At 39.0% G+C, this 19866-nt stretch overlaps 1 protein-coding gene across 1 annotated transcript; it reads right to left on the bottom strand.

Annotated features, from left to right (window-relative positions):
• Positions 1-12295: 12295 nt before the first annotated feature.
• LOC149203384 (uncharacterized) lies at positions 12296-12960 on the bottom strand. The gene has a single exon (XM_089400183.1). The coding sequence runs from the start codon at positions 12809-12811 to the stop codon at positions 12296-12298; it is 516 nt and encodes a 171-aa protein (XP_089256309.1). The 5' UTR covers positions 12812-12960.
• Between the last annotated feature and the right edge of the window lie 6906 nt (positions 12961-19866).

Here is a 19866-nt window from a genome sequence, read left to right as displayed (position 1 = left end):
GCTATCTCCTACCTCCACATCATCCTTGTCCTCCTCCTCTCCACTGCTCTCAGAGAAGACCTCAATAAAATGTGCTTTACCAGCAAAACATCTATGTCCTGGTGCCGATGGCTCCTGAGAAGTGAAGCAGAACCGCTTCTTCTTCAGCTCCCTTCTCGCATCATCATCAAGTTGTACTCGTCTTGGATTCCCCTTTGGAGGTGGAATCCTCACATCCTTCCCCTTAGACTGGAAATTCTGTCTCTAGGGGTAAGGTGTCTGGGTCCTCGGTAAGACATCCTGTAAGTGTGGGGTCCTGCTGATAGTGTCCTGGAGTGTGGCTGGTCTAGTGGATTGGACTAAACCCCGAAGTGGCTCTACTAACCCCTCAACATACATATAGACCCTCCGTTCCGTGGATAGGTCTGGTACCATCACAGAGACCCTAAAGAAATATGCAATGTAGGTCTCTAGGCTCCTTGTCTGTTTGAGCCTTGTAAGCTCAACAAAATGCTGCTTTGGATCCCTCTGATCAATTTGCTCCATGAGTCTCCTAGTAAACTCGGCATATGTCGTCACTGTTGAGTGCCCTAGTGTAACCATCCCATGAAACCACTAATCCTGGGCCTCACCATCCAAATGCAATGTTTCCACCTTGATGGCCTCTATCTCCGACATCTGGTTAAGCTGGAAATAAATGTCCAGCTTCTCCACCCAAGACTTTGCTGAACTATTTGATGAACCATCAAACGTAGGCAAGTGGAATCTACTCGATCCACGGTGGGTGTCACCATCATGGTAATGATGGTACCCTCTATGATGGTTGCAGGGTTCACTATCCCGCTGGAGGTGAAAAAAATCTCTAACTGAGAGGGCTTCCCTGATCTCCCGCCCATAGGCCTGGTACTCTGCAAAATAATCACCCATATGTGCAGGCTTTGCCTCTTGCTGCGCTACGGCCCCCGTGTCGGCTCCTAAGAAATTGGGCATGGTAGAGCGTGTAGGGGCATGTGAGGCCACCTACTGTGTAGTATCACCCTACTCTAGCAAATATTGGGATGCGCCCGATCCCTCACCAACCTGAAAAACTCGTGGGCTCTCATGCTGTCTGGCCTCTACTGTCGTGAATGTCTGGCCCATCGCCTTAATCTGCCTCAATAGATTCTGCATAGATTTGAGGAGCATATCTGCAAATATCTTCCCATCATCATCTGCCATTGGATCCTCCTGCTCGCCATCCACCATAGGCTCCTCCTATTTTGCGTCCACCACTGGAGCACAGTCTCCCTCTTCCTAAGTGTTCTCCAACCTACGCCCAGTGTCTCTGTATCTCTGAATTCTGTAGCAGATATAGGGTTTTTCCCCCAGTGTCATATATTGCTAGCTCCAGAGGCTGATCCAGAACCTGGCTTTGATACCACTATAATATCCCTAACCCACAATATTCCTTAAACCCCATCAAAATCTCAACTACGAAAATTCACAAGTGGTATAGTAGCAGAGGAAATCACAGAGATATAATGAGAGAGATATAATAGGAGTGCAACAACAATAATGCACATATAAAATATAAATAGATACACACGAAATGTAGTGAGAAATGCTAAGCCATTTTATTATACTGAGTAAAGGAATGAGTACAAAGGTGATCAAAAGGATGGCACCTCTACTTGCACAAGGCAAGTGAAGAAATACACTCAGAATAATAAAGGAATGACCTCACACTGATCTGTGTCCCAGCTGCTGGAAAACTATTGTGCTCCTACTACTGGTGGAAATCAAATGAGGATTTGCAGCTGCTACCCTCCTAATAAAAGGCTGAAACTCTGGAATTGGACACTACACAAGAAACCCAAAAAAACTCAAAAAGATTTTCTGAAATGCCTGACCCCCAAAAGTCACCCCCTTGGGGTTCTGCGCAGTTCCTCAAAGACGCTGATGAAACTACTGCTGAAATGCTGATGAAACTACCATTGGAATGCCAATGGAAATACCTTACCTGAGCAGGCACTCGAAGTCCCTCAGGGCTAAGGGTGAGATCTCTGAACGAAGACACTCAATGCACTAAACAGTGTTGTAGACTAGCTAAACAGCCAATGTGCTCTAAGTCAAAATGACTATCACCAATGCTCATAACCAGAATGATCAAAATGAGGGGGCTCCTTTCTCTTTTATAGCCTTTCCCTCTCTTAATCCCAAGGCTCACCTCCTCCTATGTGATTCCCCTCTTGCCACATGTTCGTTTCCTCCTGCACAGTTCCTCCATGTGTCTGCATGGGCTCCATTTCTGCGTCCCCTTTTGGCACACTTGGCTACCCTTTAAGTCACAACGTTGTGCTACTAGGAAGTGACTTTTTATTCTAAAAGTGATTTATGTCCCCCCTTCCTCACTTTTTATTTACAAATAACTATAGAAGGCAAAAATCGAACAAAATCGAATATTCCAATTAGCCATGTCTAATTAGGAATATTACAGTAAAACTATGCAATACTCAAGGAACCTTAGTCCTTCTGCATGCATGAGTTTCCTTTATAGGAGAAAACATGCAACTGATAGTACATTGTCCTTGAAATTTAGATCAACTGGGTCTTTCTCAGAATAGACATGTATGAGATTTTGATAAGGGAATCTTCAGTTATCCGGAGTACACTTATTGTGTGCATGCATGCATCAACTGACTGATAACTCATAATTAGTTCCTCAAACAGTTTGGAAATAATTTAACTGGACTTAACTCAGTAAACTGAGCTAATTAATTACAGCTCAAATATAACTCAATCTTATCTCCTTAATTTAAGGGATAATTGTTGCGTGACTTTACAAAGACTTCTAACATGAATTTCTCCAACCAATTAATCCTAGATGAATTAATTAATTATTTTTCAAGCATCTGGTGAGACTAAATTCGAATTTTAATTCTCAATTTTAATTCAAGTACAAATTAAAATTGGAATATTAAGGATTCTATTTTTATCATTTCTTTTGCTATTTTCAACACACCCTCTCAACAAGAAAGGAATTAAACTCGATCTCGATCCTAAACCTTTGGTATGTTATTCCTGCAACACTTCTATCTAGTGTTGTTGCTCCAGCAACTCTAGAAACAAAAAAATTATCCAACCTGAATCAGTATGATGCATCTATCATCAAAGTCTCTAACTATTATTGCCTCTGTCAATTGAAAACTTTGAGCTTCTACTGACTCTGCCTTTCTGCACTGTAGTCAATCCTTCTCTGCACTCTTCAATATCTAACTGCTCTAGCCTCTATCCCTTTGATAATAATAATAATAATACATATTTTTGACATACCCCATGCAACTGTGCATTCTTCAGTGGTCTCAGTTCCTTGATTTTCCTGACACTCTATACCTGTATGTACAAAAATAAATATAGTAATATTATTTTCGAATTTCATAAAATTTAGTCAAATTGATTGAAAAATCTCCCAAAAACAATCCATCTTCTCAATTTCTACTATTAAACTATATAAATAAATAGAACATACAGAGATCCATAATGTGGTTTCTGCAAATTGCACAATTATCGACCTAGATGTTTGCATGCATAAATGATTAGATTAAAATTGTGTTAGAATAAAATAGTAAATCATTCAAGTTAAATTGGAAATTTTTAGTGAGAAGGATTCTTGTTTGAGAGACAGTTTGAAGACTGGTGTAAAACGAATCTGTTTTAAATAAATAAATAAATAAATAAATGCAACAAGGTTGGAAGCACATGATACCCCGTGCCCAGAGTGCAACAACATTCCATTTCTTAATTTCGAATCTCTTATTCCTAGTGGAATTAGTTCATGGTGCCACAACATGACTACTGGAGCCCTCTCCCTCTCGCTTTCCCTCTATATATCCATATCCATCTCCTATAGACTCTTGGATCATCCTCCTATCTGCATCTCTTAATGCCATCACGCCCTGCCCTACCCTGCCAGATTTCCCTATGAGACCGAGATTGCACAGTTTCTGTGGTACCAGATTTCCCTACGAGATTGAGATTGCATAATTTCTGCCCTACCAAATTTCCCTACGAGATCGAGATTGCACAATTTTATGTTGAAATGAATGATCAAAAGTATGGCCTAGACAATTTTGGTGGTTTAAGCAATTTCAGATCATGTATCAATAAAACTCCCTACGAGGTTGTGGCTGGTTGCACACACAATTTTAGTTTGAGATGATATGATCTCACATATATATCAAATCACAATTGTCCATATATATATATATATATATATATATATATATATTCAAAATGTGAAACTTCAATCTATTTATATGTGCCCTTTGGTAGTTCAAGTTTTTATTATGAATCAGCCGACCATAAAAGAAAATATGAATTTATTTCCACTAAACCAGGACTTTCTAATAAATTGATTTTATTATGAGTAATAAATGCTAATTTCTTTATGACATTATCCTCATGACATAAATTTTGGTAACAATATTCTTAATAGGTATTTATTAAATTTTACAATAAAATATATTTTGTTTATTTATTAATAACTTGCAATATGAGATGGGTTTGAGGGGTGAGAAAGGGAGAGATAGAGAAAAGTGGAGAGAGAAAGTTGGAGGGGAGAGATAAAGAGAGACAGGTCGGGAAGAAATAGGTAGGGATATAGAGATAGATATGGTTTGGGGAAAGAGAGGGAAGAAGAGAGATAGAAAGAGGGATGGAGGGAGAGGTATAGAGAGAAATAGTGATGGGGGGGAGAGAGAGAGAGCGAGGGAGAGAGATAATGAGGGAGGGAGGGAAATGGAGCGAGAAATAACACGAGAAAAAAGGAGATAGAAAGATGGAGCGAATGGAGATTTCATTAATTTTGTGACAAATATGTGCCATGTTTTGTCTCCTTCCCTATAAAGGTTACCGAAATGACCTATACTAGTCAGTTTTAATTCCTACAAATAAATTTAATTGGAAAAGATAACACTCCTTTCATTGAAGTTTCATAATTAAAAACTCATCTAATTAATTTTGGTGTAGAAATCATAATAGTTACTCACTTTCTATTGAAAATGTAGCAAGAAAATCCATAGGATGAACCACATTAGTTGGTTCAAAACGTAGACCAAATCTTAATAATGTGATTAATTCGAAAGACATATTTGTAGAAGAAAATGTCAGTTTGACTTTGCCTTGGTCAAACTAGAGAAAATTCGAATTTCTATTTCCACAGAAATCTTGGACGTAGTTAATTAAGATGACATGGCACTTGTCACTCAGTTAACTAAGGTAATTCGAGTTGGGGAAGCTTGAGTTCAGTTCAGTATGTTTGATTGATAATTTGCAATGATCTATTTTAGCTAATTTGATTTATTGTTAGTTTAACTAGTTCTAACTATCATAAGAACTAGTGGAGGTCAAGTTATCGAAGTGGAACTTCAACTACACTCAGTGATCAACCAGTTAACTGATCAATCAACCCAAAATAATTGTTGCATGAAGAGAATTTGAGTTACCTAGTTGAGTTGGAGATTCCAATGGAGTGTACTATCAATTGTAGCATATTCCCAAATATATAGGTGATGCATGAAGTGACATGAAGGACCCTAAGGAATTCCACAATTCAATAGTGGGAAATTCCTAAATAATAGGGTCCAATTTTCCAAGGAAACATCACAAGGAAATAAGAGCTTAGGGGGCTTGAAAATTGGATAAATGTTGGTTAGAGTCAGTGAGTCAGGCAAAGGGATAAACTATACTCTTGTAGGTTGTGCTCAAGATTGAGTAAGCACACATATTTCATCTCTATTCTATGATTAATGCAATATATATAGTAAGGGGTTTTGAGTAGTTCCTTTCCCCTAGATAAATATCTGTACATGTGTGTGATGTTTCCTTTTGCATGCTTACGATTTGTGTTCTATATGGTGTATTAACTTCTGCAGATAAGTAGAGTAGCTTCAAGTCTTGTGATTTAGTAAATTGATGAGCAATATTGAATCTACAAATTAATTTCTAAATGGTATCAGAGCTGGAATCACTCTAGAGCAGATATTTTGAAGTTATCATTGTAGGAGATTTAAATTTGAAGATTAATCTTGTAGGTTTACTCCAGGACTAAGAAGATGGCTTTCAATGGACTAAGGCTTCAATATTCCCTTGAGGGAAACTCGAATTATGTTGCATGGAAGTACCGTATGGAGGCAGTACTAGAGGATAATCAGTTGAATGAATTCATTGATAATGATATTCTAAAACCAGCAACATCTAATGCTAAGGATCTAGTAGAATGGAAGAAGTGTGTATCCAAGATGAGGAGAATCATATTGGAGGGAGTACGATACCATATTTTCTCAAATATCCATGGGTGATAGAATCTGCATGCAGTGTGAAAATAACCAGTAGATTTGTTCTAGAATAGCAATGACCATAGGAAACTGGAACTCAAGGACGAACTTCAAATATCAAGTTCCAGAGGAAAGAGACCATTCCACCATACCTGAGCAACTTTACACAATGTCATGAAGAACCTAGTAAAATTGGTGTACACATAAGAATACAAGCATGAAGACCTCAAGAGGAGCAATAGGTGAAGCTTTGGCTTCACATTTCGAGCTTGATTTTACTCTCATTGCATGCATGGCCATCATAATGATGGGAAGTGTATGGTACATGGAAAGCGGTGCCTTGTTCCATATCACGGGGAACAAAGATTTTTTCAGTGATTTGGAGGAGAAGGATCTCCAAGTGCACATCAAGATGGGATATCATCGAAGGTACATTACGAACAGGATTGGTGCAGTCAATTTTCACAGGGAGTCAGGCTCCGCTGTCAGTCTCAACAATGTGATGTTTTTTCTGGGTCTAAAGAAGAATCTTGTATTTGTTACAGTTTGGAAGACCATGGTTAAAATGTGATCTTCAACAAAGGAAAGGAATTCCTGAGACAAATATCCATTTGATAGGTGAAGAATATTGAGGTTTGTGTGAAGAACCTCTACAAGCTAGATATGGAGGGTTGTGTTGCATTGAGCACAAAGGTAGAGAAGGTGTAGAGTCATGATGCTAGTGAAATTTGGCATAAAATACTTTGCCATTTGCATCATGGCACTTTGAAGAACATGGAATAGATTACTACAAGCCTCCGCAAAGGAGCACTAGAGCAACATGATACATGCAAAGGGTGTACCTTAGCGAAGTACACAAAATGATACATGCAAAGGATAATTTCAAGTGTGGGGTTTTTCTTCAGCGCAAAACTCTATGAACTCATAAAAAACACGAAGACAATGCTTGAAAATAAAAAACGGAAACCATGACTTGACCTGACCTTCCCCAACTGGAACTAACTTTCTATCAAACACTTGGTAATATGCAATGTATGGGTCATGGTTGCAACTCTGAACATAAGGGACCAAAAAATTATCTTAGGTTTAACAAGAAGGGCCATTACCTTCTCACATTATGTGTTACAACACCAATTAGGTCTTGCATCTATTATTTATTCATTTACAAATAAAAACATGAAAAGTTCCATGAATGAGAACTATTCCACGAAGTGTCCAGATAAGCAGACAAGCAAGAAACCTCAAGAGGAGAAACAAATAAAGTTTTGGCTTCACAATTCGAGCTTGATTTTACTCTCATTGCCTGCATGGCCATCACACTGATGGGAACTGTATGGTACCTAAAAAGTGGTGCCTCGTTCCATATGACAGGGAACAAATATTTTTTTAGTGATTTGGCGGAGAAGGATCTCCAAGTGCACATTGATATGGGATATCAAGGAAGGTACAACGCGACCAGGAATGGCACAGTCACCTTTCAGAGGGAGTTGGGCTACCCTCTCAGTCTCAAGGATGTGATGTTTTTTCTCAGTCTAAAGAAGAATCTTGTATTTGTTGCAGTTTTGGAAGACAGTGCCTACAATGTGATATTCAACAAAGGAAAGGAATTCCTCAGACACATATCTAGAGGATAGAGGAAGTATATTAAGGTTTGTGTGAAGGACCTCTACAAGCTAGATATGGAGGGTTATGTTACATTGAGTACAATGGTAGAGAAGGTGTAGAGTCACAATGCCAGTGAAATTTGGTATAAAATTCTTGGCCATTTGCATCATGGCACTTTGAAGAACGTGGAATAGATTACCACAGGCCTCCACAAAGGAGCACTAGAGCAACATCATACATGCAAAAGGTGTAACTTAGCGAAGTACACAAAAGGATACATGCAAAGGATAATTTCCAAGGCTGGGGCTTTTCTTCCACCTAGAACTCTATGTAACTTTCAGAACTCATAAAAAACATGAAGACAATTCTTGTAAACCAAAAATGGAAACCAGGACATGACCTGACCTTCCCCAACTAGAACTGACATTCCATCACACACTTGGTAAATATGCAACGTACAGGTCATGCTTGCAACTCTGAACATAATCGACCAAGACATTATCTGGCATTTAACAGGAAGCGTCATTGCATTCTCACATTAGTTGTTAAAACACCAATTAGGTCTTGCATCCATTATTTATTCATTTACAAATAAAAACATGAAAAGTTCCATGAAAGAGAACTATTCCACAAAGTGTCCACATAACAATACAAGCAAGAAGACCTCAAGAGGAGCAATAGGTGAAGCTTTGGCTTCACAATTCAAGCTTGATTTTACTCTAATTGCATGCATGGCCATCAAAATGATGGGAAGTGTACGGTACATGGAAAGTGGTGCCTCATTCCATATGATGGGGAACAAAGGTTTTTTCAGTGATTTGGAGGAGAAGGATCTCTAAGGGTACATCGAGATGGGATATCATGCAAGGTACAGTGCGACCAAGATTGGTGCAGTCACCTTTAAGAGGGTGTCGGGCTCCCCTCTCAGTCTCAAGGATGTGATGTTTTTTTGGGCCTAAAGAAGAATCTTGTATCTATTACAGTTTTGGAAGACCGTGACTAAAATGTGATCTTCAAGAAAGGAAAGGAATTCCTGATACACATATCCACAAGATAGGTGAAGAATATTGAGCTTTGTGTGAAGAACCTCTATAAGATATATATGGAGGGTTGTGCTGCATTGAGTACAATGGCAAAGAAGGTGTAGAGTCACAATGCCAGTGAACTTCAGCATAAAATACTTGGACATTTGCATCATGGCACTTTGAAGAACATGGAATAGATTACCACAAGCCTCCCCAAAGGAGAACTAGAGCAATATGATACATGCAAAGGGTGTACCTTAGTGAAGTACACAAAAGGATACATGTAAAGGATAATTTCCAAGGCTGGGGCTTTACCTCTACCTAGAACTCTATGTAGCTTTCAGAACTCATAAAAAACATGAAGATAATGCTTATAAAACAAAATGGAAACCAAGACTTGACTTGACCTTCCCCAACTGAAACCAACATTCCATAAAACACCTGGTAAATATGCAACGTACGGTCATGGTTGCAACTCTAAACATAAGGGACCAAAAAATTATTTGAGGTTTAACAAGGCAGGTGATTGCCTTCTCACATTAGTTATTACAACACTGATTAGGTCTTGTATCCATTATTTATTAATTTACAAATAAAAACATGAAATGTTCCATGAATGAAAACTATTCCACAAAGTGTCCACATAAGATGACAAGAAAGAAGACCTCAAGAGGAGCAACAAGTGAAGCTTTGGCTTCATAACCAAATCCTACCTCTGCAATTATGGGTTGAAGCATGCAACGCAATGGTCTATTTATAGAACAATATTCCTCATCAAATTCTCGACATGATCACACTAGGGTAGGATTTTCCGGGGAGGAATCTTGATATGTCACACTTCAGGATCTTTGAAGCCTCTGTTTATTTCCATTTCACCAAAGATTCAAGGAAGAAGTTAGAGCCTACAACAGAGTTGGGGGTAATTTTGGGTTACACAAAATGTCCCCACAACTACCATTTGTATTTTCCATCCCTCAAAATAATAGTTATTCGAAGGAATGCCAAATTTGATGAGGAAATTCATGTGGCGCTCTCTTGAGAGGGAGCTCAAGATCCCACCAGAGGAGGAGCTTTTAGCTCCAAAGGGGGGGCCTCAGGATGATGTGGAGAAACCAAAAGTTGAGGAGTAGAAAGTGGAGACATCCACTCAAGCAGAATCATCCAGAGAAGGTAGGAAGAGAACTGGGGAAGCTAAGAGACTTGTGTAGAAGGAGATGGTAAATGTAGGTGCTACTTCAAATAAACGGAGGAAGATAAGGTCACCAAATTGTTACACTAGCTAAATGGCTCTAATGAATACACTAGTAGAGACTGAGCCATCCTCTTTTGAGGAATAAGTACAGAAACCAGTATGGGTTAATGGAATGGTGGAGGAGTACAAGTCCATTGTGAAGAACAATGTTTGGAAAGCATTCCCAAGAATAGTGGACATGTAATGCCCCACTTAAATCTTATCCTACAAATTTTGTTAATATTTACATTATCTGAAAATATTGAGAAATATTGGTCTAATATAAATTTATGATTTCCATTATTCAAATTCCCCACTTACCTTCTCAAATTGAATATTATGTAGGATATGGTCTCCTTCCATTATTTCAAAATATATGTATTCATTTCACATTCCCCAATGTACCCTCACATTTACTTGGGAGAAGACATAGTCCTCTCCATCTTATCATCAATATATATTTATTCATTTCACATTCCCCAATGTACCCTCACATTTACTAAGGAGAAGACATGGTCCTCTCCATGTAAGTACATTTCACATTCCCCAATGTACCCTCACATTTACTTGGGAGAAGACATAGTCCTCTCCATCTTATCATCAATATATATTTAGTCATTTCACATTCCCCAATGTACCCTCACATTTACTAAGGAGAAGACATGGTCCTCTCCATGTAATTACACTTCACATTCCCAAATGTACTTTCCAGATTTACTTGGGAGAAGACATGATCCTTTCCCATTAAATTCTCAATTTTATATTCATGTCACAATTCCAAATGTACTCCTAGCTTACTTGGGAGAAGAGAAGTCAACTAAGGATGGATGAGAAGTTAATAACATTAATGAGAGGTGGTTGAGATGGAGAAAGGAAAGAGGGTATAAAAAGGGAAGGGGGAAGGAAGAAAAGGGGGGGGGGTTGGAGTCTTGCTTAGGATTGTGGGGGTTGGTTGTGATTGTTTGGCCTTGTTATGATTTTGGGAGACCTTGGAAACCTATGGAGGTTTCTTGGGTTTGAGAGGAGGAAAGTATCATTATCTAGTTTTGCACATTCTTCTTGAGGACGCACTATATCTGGTTGGACTTGGGCACAGAGGGTTAGGGAACCTGTGGAGGTTTCCTGGGCTAGGAATTTATTTCCTAGTTGGCTGGGAGGTAAATCCAGTTGGGTCGGTCAGAAGGAGCGTTCAACTGGAGCTATAAGACAAAGGTATCATCATCAACCGCCGGAACAGGTATTTTTCCATGGACTACTCTTGTTAAGTTGATATCAATGGAATGCTCACCTTAATTTATGTTGCTTATGATAAAATGATAAGATGTTAAATGTTTAAAGCTATGTGAGAAGGTCAGCAAGCTCCTTTTATTACTTTTAAATTAACAGGAAAATAGATCTGTTAGTGTATAACAAAATTGAGGCTCTAATAATTGGAATCAAGTCCTTACACATGGTATCAGAGCCAGGTTCAAAATCTGGACCCAAAGCCTACTAAACCCGCAATTCATACTTTCCACAAGTCTCCTTGTCGTTTGATGCGAATCCCCGCCCATGGCTACTGGCCTTCACTTATGACAGCAGTCCGTATTCCATTTGCATTTGGTTTGACTCTGACATTTCTTCCACTAGCAAAAGCCTGATTAGTTTGACCATATTTTCAAAGGTGCGGTGTCAATACATCTCAGGATCGAGTCATTCATCGATGCAAATCGTAGTGCCGACCAACATCTTCGAGCACATGAAAGATTTTGGTTTGGAGCCCTTGGAGATGTGCTCGGATCCAGCAATTTAATCAGATTGAAGAGCAACCATGGTTGGTGGCGTCCAAGTGGGCATATTGGCAGCTTTCATTGTTTTGTTCCTTCCAATGGGGATGGCGGGGTGGCACCTCAGCCGGAACAAAGTTCTCTTCTTCAGCACAGGCTCTCTTCATAACCTTAGCGGTAGGGGTTCATCTCATGCCCTATTTTCCAAGTATTTCCGATATTTTTTCTTTCGTTTACATCATTTCCTAGCGTAGATAAGTCAAATTCCCCAATGCCCTGCGAGTCAGTCCTCCATGAAGTAGACTGGGAGGAGAACAAGAGTTTTGATGATAATGATAGTTCATCATTCAATGGACCCAGAACATGGCACTGGAATTATCTGCCCTTCAGAGTCCTCCCCGCGCCTTCAAATACAGAGAACGATGTAATTTGGCTTCTGGCGAGCTGCCGAGCAATCAATTCATGCGGTGGGATCCTCTCGTCCTCCTTATCCTCTTCTTCCCCATCATCTTCATCAATACCAAATTCATCGTCAATTGGCGTAATCCTCCTCTGACTTTCCCTTCTTTGAACTCTCGACCAGTCAGGTATATTCACAGGGGCGGATTGATGCCTGATGCGTGAAACATTATTGACGCTATCTTCATTCGCAAGGCTCCGAGGAATCATGCGCGAGGCCGTGGGAAGCCGCCGAGAAGTAGAGGCGATTTCTCTGACCTTCTTGATCTCTTGGGATTTGAACCTCAGATCTTTGGTATTGGGCTCAGAGGGAACAACAACCCAGATTTCCTCCTCCTCGAATTCCTCCATGGGATTCTCCATTTGGGTACTGATAGAAGATGACAAACTGTAAAAACTAGCCCTACCCATATAAGAATTGCTGCGCTCCATGGTTGCTCGATACAGAATTTGAGTTCAAATCTCATAACAGCACATTTACCTATAATGTGGATAATGTGTCGCGAAGCTCAAAATACAGTACAATTAAAAGGTCCCTTCTGTCACTATATGGATATCTGGTTTCAGTCCATTAAAACATATCTGACCTCTTCTGGATAATGTCCCAACAAGTGAACTTTTGACCTTGTTTGGATGGGGAGTGTGCCTGCCAAATCAGTTTGTGCCAATTCAGCGACATTGGATGGCCAAAGTAAATTACTAATTGTCTAACATTCCTTCTGGTCCAGAGATAATCGATTCCTTCTGATTCTTGAAAGAAGGCTTACCCTCTTCACTAGAATAATGTTACCTGCCCTTCACTTTGTTAAACCATTCAATTTTGTTTTATTGATCTCCTCTTAATCAAATCATCAATCATTGTTATCTTTAATGTTCAGCTCCATACGTTTTGATTCCATTTTTATCAGAGCTGCATAGATTCTTTGACCCCTCCATCGACTGCACCTGTGATGTATCATGTGACAACACCCTCCTTAACAATGGAAAATTACCACATCATTGAAGTTGAATTTAGAAGGATTTTCATCCATGTTATACATGCTCTTGTACCCACACCTGCACACAGCAACACATGTAGAACTGATTTTTATTATTTTCTGCTATGTTGATAGTTTATTTCTATGACCATTCAATTCAATGTATTTCACCTCTATTTTATTAAGTGCTAATCTTCCTCAAACAGGTTTTGGAAAGCTACACTAGCAACATTTTCATAATTGTTCGGCCTCCACTGTTACCTGGGTCGATACCTGCATCAACCTGTATGGCCATAAGATGAGAAGCCCCATACACATATTGTGTCAGTTCTACCCTTGAGACAACTCCCCTAGTCACAGAGATATAGTCACCATGGCTTGGAGGTTGCCCCTTATCAATTTTGATTTTGGCCAGAAACAAGTTTGAATGCCAACTGCGTGGGCTTAAATTTATATATTCACATAGTTGTTTTTTTTAATATTTAGAACCAATGTCTGTACAACAAATAAGTGTCAATGTAATCAACCGCTAGTCTAGTTATGCTAGAACATGAAAAATAACTATAGCATGTGGTTTATGCTACACTCTAAAAAAAAAAAACTGAAGATATTGCAACACCAGATAATATTTGTGGGGTTTTATCATCCCAAATTCCATTAGTAATCCAAAATGAAAAAAGTAAAGCAGTCGGCATAAAGATTAAACATGGCTTTCAGTGTTTTTATATACCTGGCGAGCCTCAAGATTTGACACAGCCATTGCTCCAACATAAGGAAGCCCCTCAATTACAGCATCTGCCAAATATGAAACGAAGGTAGGTTCACATCCCAATGATGGCACACGCTACCAGTTCACAATACCAAATCGAAGGGCCAATTCTTTGTATTCCATGTCAATTTCCTCTAGTGTTTCAATGTGCTCACTGACAAAGCTGCATTTGATCAAGACCATAAAATTCAATATAGAAGCATATAATTACACTGATTTTAGTAGAGCTTCAAATATGAAGTATCCTTAATGGAACACATGAATTTACTTCTTTATACAACTGAGAATAAAATAATTTTCAATAGTTTTGGGATTTCATGTTAATTGAAATTGCAGATCTCATATTCATCTTACAACCAAGGTATGCTAACTTGATCCTTTCATGTCATACTGTGATTTTAATTACATTAACCAAAATGGCTACAAGACATCCAAAGTTGCAGAGCCTATCTTCTGAGAGTAGTACATTTTTCATCCACATACCCACCACCAGCAATTCTACCATCAGTTCAAATTATATAGACTTTTCCATAACACAAGTTCTCAAGTGCACTCTTGGATACAACACTTCAATTCTTTTTTTGGCAAAAGACTTAGTTCACACAAGATGGTTATGCATACTATGATTTGGAAGACACCACTTAGAAATTTACAGTCACCGCTAGGGCTTGGAAAATGTTGCTTATAAATCTTCAATTTGGTAAGGATCAAGTTGAAATGTCAGGGGTGTGGGCTCAAAAGCTTATGCTTACACAGTTTTTCGTGGAATCTGCATAGAAACCTAGTGTTGAAACTTAAAATTTGACTGCAGTTTTCCATGTGCATTTAAAAATGCAGGAAAAACTCTCGTCTATACCAAGAATTATCATTTCATTTCTTTTTTTATAGCCCAGGATTGCAGGGCTGGAACATTACTTCATGCTTATATGCACTTTCCTTCTTACCATGCCTTGGGAAAAGCCACCATCTAGGTAGAGCTTGGCATCTTGTAAGATACAAAACATGTGACTTAAAACATGATCGGATGGGTATGCAGAACTTGTACAAGGAAGCCTTAAATTTGTCATTTTCTGCAGCAAAATATGTCCTATGTAGCTTATGAGCAAAGTATAAAAAAAAAAAAAAAAAAAATCTAGAGAAATATATTTGTGAAAAGGCTATAGAAAGCAAGGATACATCTAGAGAAATATTTTTGTGAAAATGTATAGTCATTGTCTTCATGCCGAGGACCTTGGTTGCTACCCAACAAATCTCTTTCATATTATAGCCAAAGTTGAAACAAAAAAAAAAAAAAGTTGCAACAAATTAAGAGTTTTAGTTGTCAAAAGGCCATCTAGATCATAGTTAAGCATTATAAGCTTTTGCACATGTAAATAGAAGATGGAGACAAATATTTATATGATAAGATCGGATTTCAGTGGTAGTCTAGTTAAAATAATATTACTTGTAGATTATGGATCATACAAAGGTAATTGTAATAAAAGTCTACCAACATTTTATTGATATTTGTCTCTTGTTAGTGTTCTTTGTTAATGTCAACATCAACTAGATGATTGTAGCAAACATGTGTTTACCAACATTTTGTTATTGGTCAATACTTGCATATTGTAGGAAGAAGAGCTCGATAACATGAAACATTCAGAATATCAGCTTATCAACCTTGAATCATGGGTCTTTGAATATTCAAGTGGGGTCTTGCTGTGGACTTGTTCTTTTTAGGATCTATTACAATCACTAGTTGTTTGTTATTAAACATGGGAACTTCAAGCAAACATCTATAGGTTGCTAGACCCAAAAATAAAAAAAAAAATAAAAAAAATTAATTAATTAAAATTAAAAATTCTATAAAGCACTAGATTCCTTTCTATGTACAAGAGAGTAATTGTTGTGCCCCTAGTATTGAAATTGTAACTAGGTTCAGTCTTCATTATAACGTAATTGTAATAATAACATTGTATATTCTTTATGAAGAAAGGAAAAGAAATTATATTTTTGGAGTATGGTGACACTAGTTGCGTCATAAGAAAGCCACTAATGAAAGCTATCAAAATATGTTTCCCATCAATATGAAAGTTTACAGTGTTCATATAATACACTTTTTTCAATCATAATTCCATTGCAAAGCACATGGATGATTTCATATACTGCAGAATCCCAAGGATTGTGGACTTCTTTTCTTTGCTCTTTACAAGGGGCATCTGGGTGGGGAATATATCGCTGTAGCCTGTACCATGCTATTGCACTGCATTCAAACCATTATAGTAGACTTGCAAACCATAAATGAATAATTACTGCTGTAGGTTGACCAGTTGTGCATTCAGGGAGAAATTTAGTTATAGCAGTTTGCATAGCAAACACTAGCTCAGCAAACAGAAATGAGGTGTTGGTAGGCAGGTAAAAATGCACACAACACTTAAATAGAGCACCAACAGTGTTTTTAACCAGTGATCTAGCCTATGATAACATGTTCTAAAGTTTAAATTTGTGGCTAAGAAGTAACTTGCATAACTTGAATTGATCTATTGCTTAGGGTTCTCTATGGATTATCTAGAATATGGTAGAAAATGTTAGGAATAATGCTAATAAGTCTTAGATATCATGCAGATTTTGAACAAATCAAAATGGTGAGGATGCGAAGGAGCCAAGGGCCTGGAGAGTCTTCACAAGGACCTCCTTCAAATAACCCATTACCTTCACCAGAATTGACTCTAATTCTACGTTCCCTGGAAGCAATTAATGAAACCTTAAGAGGGCACCAAACAAATGAAATGGAAGGGGAACACCCTTCATCACGGTTAGGGAACCCCGAGGGATATAGAGACTATGATAGAAGACCTCCAGTTGAGGACATTACTAGAGAGCTCCAGAAGATTAAACTCCCAGAATTTGCAGGAGGTCGTGCCAGTGAGCGTGCATAAGCTTGGTTAGAGGGGATGGGAAGGTGTTTCGCACTAAGGGATTACAATTCCAATTCCAAAGCCAAAATAGCAATATTCCAACTCAGAGATAGTCCTCTGAATTGGTGGGGTAACTTGGAGCGTCAACTACACCTCACTCCAGACACAGTTACTTGGGAATTGTTTGAGGAGAGGTTTAGGAAGAAGTACTTACCAGCATATTATGAAGAACAACAGGTAGGAGCCTTCCATGCCCTGACACAGGGAGGTCGTACTATAGAAGAATATGAAATTCAATTTATGGAACTGGTCAAGTACGTTTCCTACATGGATACTGATCAGTGCCAAATGGATCGTTTTATTTATGGATTGAGACCTAAGATTAGGGCAATGGTACGGATGTGGAAACCATCCTCAGTTGCAGAAGCTGTAGAACAGGCTCGTTATGTTGAAGAACACCTAGATTTAAAGGGTGAAGGCAGAGCCATCTTTCCACGTCAAACATGGTTTATGGGGAAGGCCCCTCGTACCTTCCCAAGGGGGGGAAGTCGGAGGCCACCACCATATGGAAACAGGGTTATACCTAGAACACCAACAGTAGGAATTTCCATGGTTTCTAGTGTAGCTTAACCCACAGTTTCAAGGGCGCGTACAAATCAAAGTCATAGGCGAGGAACAACAAGTGGGGGTAGGGGTTCTAGGGGAAGAAACTCTTTCCAAAGAACTCCACATCATTCGGTTCAAGGTCCACCACGCATCACTTGTTGGGGATGCGGAGGACCTCATTACTAGCGAGACTGCCCAGAGTTTCGAACCAACAACAACAGAAGAGAGGGAAAAGAACCAATGGGGGGAGCAGGTAGCCACCACCGAATCTATGCTGCAGTTGACAATCAGCAAGTTGAACACCAGTCTGCTGTAGTAGAAACCTCAGGTATGATAAACAAAGTAAAAGTTAAAATTTTGTTTGACTCTGGTGCTACAGATAGTTTCATTTCACCAGTTGCATTAGAAAAATGTGGGTTGGAAACCTATGAGCACGATGACTTTAAACAAGTCGAGATGGCTTCTGGAATAAAACAAGCAGTAGAGCCTAGTGTTGACCAATGTTAGGTAAACCTCGAGGTGTGTATGGCTAAGTTAAAGGCATACGTCACAGAATTGGGAACGTATGATGTAATTGTTGGAATGGACTGGCTAGAAGCTCATTGAGCTTTGGTAGACTGTTTCAAGAAGAAGGTGATCTGTTTAGATGATGAAGGTAGGCCAATTGAGATTTTTGGAATCAAGAGGGGAGTGTCCCTATGATTCATATCCATGATGAAGGTAAAACGTTGTCTCAGACAAGGTTGCAAACTGTATTTGGTCAAGACTGTAAGTGACCAGAAAGGACCTTCCCTGGATCAACATCCAGTTTTGGCTGAATTCAAGGATGTTTTTCTAGAGGAATTGCCTGGATTACCTCCTGTAAGAGAGATTGATTTCACCATTGATCTGAAACCAGGTGCAGAACCAATATCTAAGACACCCTATAGGATGACAACTCCAGAGCTTTGTGAGTTGCAGATGCAGTTAAAGGAGCTCTTAGACTTGGGATTGATCAGACCTAGTATTTCCCCTTGGGGTGCACCAGTAAATTTTTTCAAGAAGAAGGATGGTTCCCTGCGCCTATGCATAGATTATAGAGACTTAAACAGAGCCACGATAAAGAATAGGTACCCAATACCTCGAATAGATGACTTATTTGATCAAATGAAGGGGGCAGCGGTCTTCTCAAAAATCGATCTACGATTTGGGTACCACCAATTGAGGATAAAGGAGGAAGACATCTCAAAAACTTCATTTCGAACTCGATTTGGGCACTATGAGTTTGTAGTTGTTCCATTCAGTTTAACCAATGCACCAGCAGTATTCATGAGCCTCATGAATGGTGTGTTCAGGAAGTATTTGGACCAATTCGTGCAAGTCTTCCTTGATGACATTCTTATATATTCCAAGAATTAAAAGGAGCATGAAAAGCACCTAAGGGTAGTATTGACTTGTTTAAGGGAAAATCAATTGTATGGGAAATTGTCAAAGTGTTCCTTCTTTCAGAAGAAAGTCCATTACCTTGGGCACATCATTTCAGGAGAAGGGATTTTAGTTGACCCGGCAAAGGTGAAGGCCATAATGGATTGGCCAGTACCAAAAAATGCCCATGAGGTAAGTAGTTTTATGGGGCTAGTTGGGTATTATCGCAGGTTTGTGGAAGGGTTTTCAAGGATTGCAAAACCCATCACCACATTACAGCGAAAGGGGGTTAGGTATGAATAGACAAATGAATGTGGCACTGCATTCACAGAGCTGAAGAGGTTACTAACTAGTGCACCGATCCTTCAAGTACTAGACATGAGAAAAGACTTCACTGTCTGCACCGATGCTTTGACGCAGGGATTGGGTGGAGTGTTGATGCAAGAAGGTGGAGTAATAGCTTACGCTTCTAGAAAATTGAAGAAGAATGAAGAGTTATATGCTACCCATGACTTAGAATTGGCAGCAGTGATGTTAGCCTTGAAGCTATGGAGACACTACCTCATTGGGAGAAGATTTGAGTTAAGAACAGATCATCAAAGCCTAAAGCATCTCTTCACTCAAAGGGATTTGAACACCAGACAAAGGCGATGGAGCGAATTCATCAGTGAGTATGATTTTGAAATCTCATACATCAAGGGAAAGGAGAATGTAGTGGTAGATGCACTAAGCAGGAGGCCACGAACTTTCTCCCTAGTAGCCTTAAAGGTAAATTTAAGGGAGCGGATATTGGAGAAACTCTTTGAAGATAGTTGGTATTTAAAAGTCATCTCA

The sequence above is a fragment of the Pinus tabuliformis genome, chromosome 2_1 (assembly GCF_031772625.1).
Source record: "Pinus tabuliformis cultivar Carrire ecotype Pingquan chromosome 2_1, CPIR1, whole genome shotgun sequence".
NCBI lineage: Eukaryota > Viridiplantae > Streptophyta > Pinopsida > Pinales > Pinaceae > Pinus > Pinus tabuliformis.
This window is presented reverse-complemented; position numbering and strand designations above follow the sequence as displayed.